Source organism: Equus przewalskii, chromosome 5 (genome assembly GCF_037783145.1).
Source record: "Equus przewalskii isolate Varuska chromosome 5, EquPr2, whole genome shotgun sequence".
In the NCBI taxonomy this organism is placed as follows: domain Eukaryota; kingdom Metazoa; phylum Chordata; class Mammalia; order Perissodactyla; family Equidae; genus Equus; species Equus przewalskii.
In genome coordinates this window covers 69221875-69229570 of record NC_091835.1, presented here as the reverse complement: position 1 = coordinate 69229570, position 7696 = coordinate 69221875, and the positions used below count along the sequence as shown (strand labels likewise).

At 45.6% G+C, this 7696-nt stretch overlaps 1 protein-coding gene across 9 annotated transcripts in view; it reads right to left on the bottom strand.

Moving 5' to 3' along the window:
- Positions 1–7696, bottom strand: part of DIP2B (disco interacting protein 2 homolog B) — a 209792-nt gene that overhangs the window by 12355 nt on the left and 189741 nt on the right. For all 9 annotated transcript variants that reach the window (XM_070621288.1, XM_070621291.1, XM_070621289.1 and 6 more), the window contains 6 exons: positions 7311–7422; positions 4714–4823; positions 4094–4224; positions 2300–2468; positions 1301–1471; positions 170–231 (listed from right to left, as the gene is read on the bottom strand). In XM_070621288.1, the coding sequence (XP_070477389.1) occupies positions 170–231; positions 1301–1471; positions 2300–2468; positions 4094–4224; positions 4714–4823; positions 7311–7422 (755 nt within the window). The remainder of the gene's footprint in view (positions 1–169; positions 232–1300; positions 1472–2299; positions 2469–4093; positions 4225–4713; positions 4824–7310; positions 7423–7696) is intronic.

The following is a 7696-nucleotide window of genomic DNA, read 5'->3' as shown; positions in this document are numbered from 1 at the left end:
AAAGCTTTCTTCTTACAAATGTAAATCTTATCAGGTATTAACAATGAAAACAAACCCTTCCCTCTTCCCACCCGCCCTGGGAGATGAGGGAGAGGCTGGCCTTCTCGAGGCTCAGAGGTCTTAGGCTTCGGAACTCTAACAGAGAACGAGCATAATAAATCCACTGTACCTGTCATGTCTTAGTGATTTCAGATCTACATACACAGTAGTTGGATCAGGCCCTGAGGTTCCCTAAAGAAAAATAAATCAATGCATTGTTTATTTAAAATTTAAATGGATTATATTTCCATATTTTACATTTTCAAATCAAGAAATAGATAACTGAGCCATACACATGAAAAACCCAAACTCTATTCAGAAAGCTCGCCCTCTCTTCAACCAGATGAGGCGGGGTTGCAGTCAACGCCTGAAAGAGACTCGGTGGCCTGGCTTTATCCTCATGTTTCTTCCCTTTCCTTCCTGGGGAGGGTGGGCCAGAGGCTGCTCACAAGGACTAGAGCAGCACCGAAAGGCTCCCAGGCTGAGGAGGGTCCTCATCCCAGGACTCAAAGCAGGGATGAGACAAGCCAGCATCCACGGGAGTTTCAAAGCCAGCACTGGCCTAAGCTGACAGCAAGGGGCCCAGGAGGGGGCTCCAAGGGTAAAGCATCATGATGCTAATTCAAAGTCCCTTGACCAGTCACAGAGGCCCTGAGAGCATCCCCCATGTGTGCCACCTTTCACTCCCACTCTTGGCCATGCCTGTATTTACCTTATTAGCCTCCAAGCTACATAAGATCAGACTCAGTTTTCTGTTATTTCAGTTCCTTTTTTGTTATTTACCCACCAAGAATAACATAGCAAAGTTGCCATCTGGCTGGAGAAAAAGAATACAGGCTTATTTGTGCTTCCTTTGCAAAAAAACTTATAAAATATAGAGGAGTCAGAAAAACAGAAGCTAAGTTATATAAATAAAATTCTACTAGGACTCAGGAATCTTCTTGATTCATCGTCATGGACCATAAAACGACTATTAAGAGTAAACATTTACATTGGTGTCAACTGCTGGGCATAGCTCCCAGCACGTGGCACCTAGTAACTCAGTGATTCTACAGAATGACCCTGTGAAGGATGATACTATTATCTTCACCTTACAGATGAGCAAAATGAGGCCCAGCAAGTCCAAATAAAAAGCCCACAGTCCCACAGGCAGTAAGTGGAACCACGGCTCACACCAAGCAGCCAGGCTTCGCAGCCTCTGCTCTGGAGCACCACACATTCCTCCTCCATTTGTCACCACGCGAGATTTCATGACAGTCACCTGTAAACATATCGCTACATTGACTCTTGATCCAAAAGTGGTGCTGACCGCCCGAGGGGACAGACCGATGTCTTTAAAGAGCTTGGAGAAGGACAGCTGGAGGGCAATGCGGGGCCGCTCCTCGGCCACCACCACACACGTCCGGATGCAGGAGAGGTTGATTCCCCTGGTCTGTAAGACACCAGGCACAGGAGCTGAAGTTAGTGGGGTCACAAAAGACCTGAAGAGGTAGGGCCATTGCTCTGTCTTCAGTCAGGAAAACCCAAGGAACTGTGTATTCTCACCTCAGACATCCAGAGAAACGACAAAAGTTTTCAGAGGGAAAACACCAAGGCATTCCACTAAAATTACTACCCACTGGTAAACGTGCTCATTCTCTATTTCTTTCCTCTTTCATCTGAAAATCTTAACTTCTTCAGCAATCCACTTTTATCCCTCCCCATTTCTGTACCTTAGATTTCCCCCATTTCAAAATGGAGAGATGGGACTGAGAGAAAAAGAAATCTAGCTCCCTGGAGATTGAATCTCGTCTCATTTTTTCCTTCTTAAGGTCATATTTCTCTATTACTGAAAATTCAGTGTTTTCTGAGTTTCTCCAATGTCAGTCAGACACATGATCACTGAAAACACACATGAACGAGCTGCCCTAATCTCTGGGGCAGGCCTCAATCTCTAACATTTCTAAGGTTGCAAATTCCACTGGAAAAACGCTATTGGAGGTCACAGTTCCTTTTCGTCTTCACATAAAGTCATTTTCATTCAAGCCTCCCAAACAGCTCTACCTTCTCCTCCACAAAGTAAGACTCAGATGAAAGACTCAACGAGTGCAACAAATTAGAAAGTGGAAGAGAGAAACTTCCTGAGGTTTACAAAACACCTGTCTGATGGGCTAAAAAAAAAAAGCAGGCAGATATATCTCTCAACCCTACATGGATACCACCAGGCCTGGCCTCCTCCCGTAAAACCTCTCAGGACTGGCTCCTTGTTGTAGCTTCTTACCTTTAGCACCTCCACCTGGTTTCCAAGCCCTTTGGTGCAGAGCTCCATCACCGAATAGGAGCAGAAAGTATCCCTTATTTTGTACTGGTTGACAGTGGAGAGCCAGAGGAAAAGGTTGTTTTCTAACTCCATAGGAGGAATTAAGATGGACTGGTGACCTGAATAGACACTGCAATAAGAAAGGCAGGAGCTGATATTGTCAATTCATCCTGGATGACCTAATGTTTTAGAACACCATCAATTCAAACATTTACTGAGCACAAAGGACAGTGTGGGGTCATATTAGATATAAAGGTCTAAGAATCAGCCTTGTTCCTACGCAACTCACAAACACAGTAACTATAAAACAAGGCAGACTGCTATGCACAGGAAATGACATGGGCATAAACGACATTAGGATCACAGAATAAAGAGCAAGTCATTCAAACTGGGGAAGCTAGGGCGGAGGTGTTTCACCAAGTAGGTGTCACTTGAGCCGGGGCTTGAAGAATGAGCAGGAATTTACAGTGGCTGGTAGAAGTGGGGATGGTGATGAGAGCATTCCAGGCAGAGGAACAGCATGTGCAAAGGCATGGAGGTATAAAAGTACATGGCATGTTTAAGGTCGTCAGAAACACTATCCCAGTATGAAATACTAGGGCAAGGACGCATGAGGGGTGGTGGGAAATGAGGCCAGAAGGGTTGAGCCAAACTGTGAAAGGGCTTAACTATTGTAGAAAGGAGTTAAGACTCTACCCAACAGGCAGTTATTGCAGCTTTAAGTTGGGGCAAAACTAGCAACAAGGAGGAGGGATCAGAGACATGAGACACTGAAGGCTGAGAGACAGGAGAGGCTGTAATAATCCAGGTGAGAACTGATCAGGGCTTGAACCCCGACAGTGCAGCCAGAATAAAAAGCAAGGAATGGCAGGGTCACATATCGTGCGTGTAAGCTATAGCCATGAATCCTCAACTTCTTAAACGTGAGTACAGATCAGAATCACCAGAAGCCTAAGCATCCTGTATTTAAAAAATAGTGGAATTGTGGTCTCCACCTTTGGAGATCTAAGTTAGTAACCGTGGGGAAGGCCCATTAATTTGTTTTTTTTAAAGACCCCTAGGTGATTCTTATGTATAGACAGATTTAGGAACAACTGAGACAGAGGACACGACATTTAATTGGATGTGAGACATAAAGATATAGAAGTCGAAGATAACACCCAAGTTCCTAGTTTGGGCCCCAGGGTAGATGATCCCCTCCCAGCAAGGATGGGGACACAGAAAGAGGATGTTGAGTTGCAGGCATCTGTGAAGCATCCATGGAGATGTCCACTGATGTTTCAGATGTAGGTCTGAGATAAGGTTCCCTGGGCAGACTGTGGAAGGACTGGGGACCTGCTGGAAACAATCTGGCTGGGACAGACGTGCTACTTTCTAGCCACATGCTGTCGTCCCATCTTGTTATATTCCTTCCTGCCAAGCCTCGGGGGTGCGTTCTGGCTGTCAAAGCATGACATATTTCACCCAAGTGTCATCCTTCTACTTGGCTCTGCTTCTAAAATAAGGATTACAGGATGGAGCAGAGAGCAGGCAATAAGATCACTGACCTTTTGTATGAGGCATAAAACTAACAGGAAAAAAAGAGAATACAAATAAAACTAGATGAACATCAGAGACACTTTAGGTGTACAAATTCTGGAAACATCAGCATTTTATTGAAACTTTACCAAATTAAGGGAGCAAAGGGAAGGATGAGATGGTTATGGCCCCAAAGACGTCCCCATGCATTCTGTTTGTTTGCCTTTCCGTTCCTACCTGCAGAGACACCAGAGTGCAAAGCCAAGTCCACAGTAAGGGTCAAGGCAGATGGCTATCTGCCGAGAAGAATATAACTCACACTGGAGCTTGATGGCTCTACAAAGAGCATTGACCGCACAGTGGGACATCTGGAAAGTGAGGAACAGGGAACAGGATGGAACTGGCAGGCCACAGAAAAACAGCTCTAACGATAGTTTGGGGAAGTTCTGGTTCCCCCCCAACTCCTCAATATCATGTGCATTTTTCATTGCTTCAAAAAGCTTAATCTAAGTCTAACTTAAGGTAACATATTTCTGTTCATTAGTCCATTCTGAGTTTCATGAAATACGAATCTGTGATTTCACACTGGCTTTCACTGTAACTCTTACTATCTGTTAGCCTCAGTGCTGGGTTCAGAACACTACATAACACAAATTCCCGGGGATAACTTACTCCGGAAGAGCCAGTGCTTTTATTTAAATATAGCAGGGACCCTTGATCCTCCGCCTACTGGTCACTGGTACAACCATTTGGCCTCTCCATCTGAAGTCCCTGGGGGCATGGTCATCTCTATTTTCTGCAGACCTGGCATTTTACCAGCACCCAGCGAGGGAGCGAATATGCCCAGACTACTCTACCTTCACTCCTGTAAGCATGCCAGTTGTGGAGACACTGAAATCAAGATAAGCCAACATCTCAGGAGTGGGCGGTTTATACAGCTGAGGTAACCTTTTCCTGGGTAAATCATCTGCAACGAAAAGAAAACTCTGATGTCAATCAGACATGCTGGAACATGAAAACCATTGCTCTTCAACTGGTTTTCTGTGGCTTTGCTGTGGCCAAATTTAGCTCCTGGGATTTGCTAAAGCTTAAAGCTTCTCATGCTTAACCAAGCAGCTCACATGTCACTCCTAGAGGTGGGACACTCGACAGTGTAAGCAAGCGAATCTACATCAGGTAAACATAGTTACTGGAAGGTTAGTGAGGGTATTATAACACAGTAGTTGAAAATACGAAGGAAGCTGACTGCTGGTGTTCCAATCCCAGCTCTGCCATTGATCACAGATGTGACCTTGGAGGTATTTAACGTCTACGTGTCGGTTCCCTCATCTCTAAAATGGTAATGATAGGGGCCTGCCTGCTGGCACAGCGGTTAAGTGCGCACGTTCTGCTTCAGCAGCCGGGGTTCGCCAGATCGGATCCTGGGTGCAGACATGGCACCGCTTGGCATGCCATGCTGTGGTAGGCGTCCCACATATAAAGCAGAGGACGATGGGCATGGATGTTAGCTCAGGGCCAGCCTTCCTCAGCAAAAAGAGGAGGACTGGGAGCAGTTAGCTTAGGGCTAATCTTCCTCAACAACAACAACAAAAAAATTAAATGGTAATAATAGCTTCCCTCATAGAACTGGTGGAAAGTTAATGCACATAAAGCACTTTTAAAACAACTGACTAAACACTCAAAAAGTTTTAGTAGCTGTTATCATGCTGGTTTCCAGTTAAAGTTCATTAATTACACTTTAGTGCATGTTATATTAAAATGGACTGCTTTAAACGTTGTTTTTCTCAAAGTTAACATGGCAGATTTTTAAGAATGATAATCTAGAATTAGGAATTATTTCCTTTGATCATTTATTTATATACCTCTCCCTTCCCCCCAAATTTGCTTCATAAATGTGTCAAAACCAAGAATGTCAAGGATGTCTCTGGCCCAACCATGCCTCCTCAATGACTGCTTTGGCTTTCTGGATCAAGAAACAATTCTGCCTCTGGCTTTTAAATCTATCACTGGGCACCCACCTCTGCTTAAACTAGACTTCCTCTGTCACTTTCAACTCACCTTTGTGTCGGGCAGGCTCACTCATGTGCCTAAAGTAACCTTCCTATTGTCTGCATCACAGCCCATTTCAGGTCTTGAAATGTGACCACGTCCAATAACCACAGCAGATCTGCATCACTAACACCAGCACGGCCCATCTGCGTGACATATTCTACACGACTGTGCGTATGTCCCTCAGTAACAAACGCAAAAAGATCTAGTTCAGCATCTGGCACACAATAACCACAAATCCACGTCATCCCTACATTTAAACCATATAAACGCTCCTGAGGTGGACACCATGTGGTACTTACTGAAACAGGGAGGGAGGAAACTAATGGCTAACGCGCTTGGAATGGAGCCAAACTGGCTGGGCCTGAACTTCAGTTCTGCTACTGACTTAACCTCCCTGTGCCTCAGTTTTCTTATCTGTAAAATGAGGACAAAAACAGCCCCCATCTAAGAGGGTTGGTATAAGGATAAATTAGGTAACACATGTGAGACTCCTGGCAGGCTGTAGGACTCAATAAAAGGCGCTATGATGACGATGATGACGTGCAAGGTGTCCTACGTTATGCTGTTTAACATTCACGACCCCATGAAGTAGTTATTACAGCCCCACTGGTTAGACAGTTCTGCCCAAGTGAGCAGGGCTACTGAGAGAGTAACAGGGTATCAGGATTCAAACCCCACCTGCCTGACTCCAAGCGCACCCTCTGCCCTACACTACCACTCTCCAGAGAGCCCCGGGGCTCACCCCTTCTTTACTGCGCATACCGTCTAAATTGGTGTCCCCAGGGGATTGGTTCCAGGACCCCTGAGACCAAAATCCACAGATGCTCAAATCCCTTAGTCGACCCTCCGTATCTGCGGACGCAGAGCCCACGGGTCCAGAGGGCTGACAGTATGCTGCATTCGATATTCTCGATAAATGTGAGAGGCAGGCAAGGGTTGGGGCTATTGTAGGAAGGGGTGATCTCGGACAAGGTTATACAGAAAGCAAGTACTGAAGCTCGAGCTAGAACCAGGTCTGCCGGTTCCTAGTCTAACGCTGTTTCGAGTACATCACATCTAGAAGTCAAGGATCAGGTCTTCTCAATATTTTATATGGCCCTATATGCTCATGGTCACATCCAGCATAAAAACCTAAGCACCCTTTGACAATGCCAAGAGTAACAGCAAGACACTTTCTGTTTCAAGAGTCCTTAGCACACTGTGATCTGCTTCTTCGGGTCTGGCTGTGGCAGTTTCCAATGCTTGGGTAACACAAGCTGACTGAGCATTAAGTTTGCCTCCGTCTTAGCAGGCGGAAAGTACTGCGACGTAAGAGCTGTGTAAACCCCTTTGGCGTGAGAACCTAGGAAATCTCAGAGGGAATGCTCTTGTCCCTCAACAGCTCTGGAGGAATCTGCCTCACCTGTGTCAATGATGGTTGGCCACGTCTTCACGTCCACAGCTGCCGCCGCCTCTCGGGATCTCAATAGCCTCATTAGGGTCTGCGTGGTGAGAATGCAGACTGCTTTGCTGACCTAGAAAACAAATGGACAGAAATAAGCACAGAAAGGCTTAGCCCCCATGTCGCACCATAGGCTCTGGCTGCTGCTAAAAGCAATTTGCACACCACACCAGGCAGGGCACGATCAGTGTTTCAAAGAACACATGTAGGACAATGGAGGTTGGTGTTTGCCCTCACATTTGTCCTCTGGAAATGTGTAACACTTGACCGTCTCAAAATGACGGAATTGTTCACAACGCAAGTTATTGTTTACAACAGTGACACTCAAATATTCCATGGTTATAATC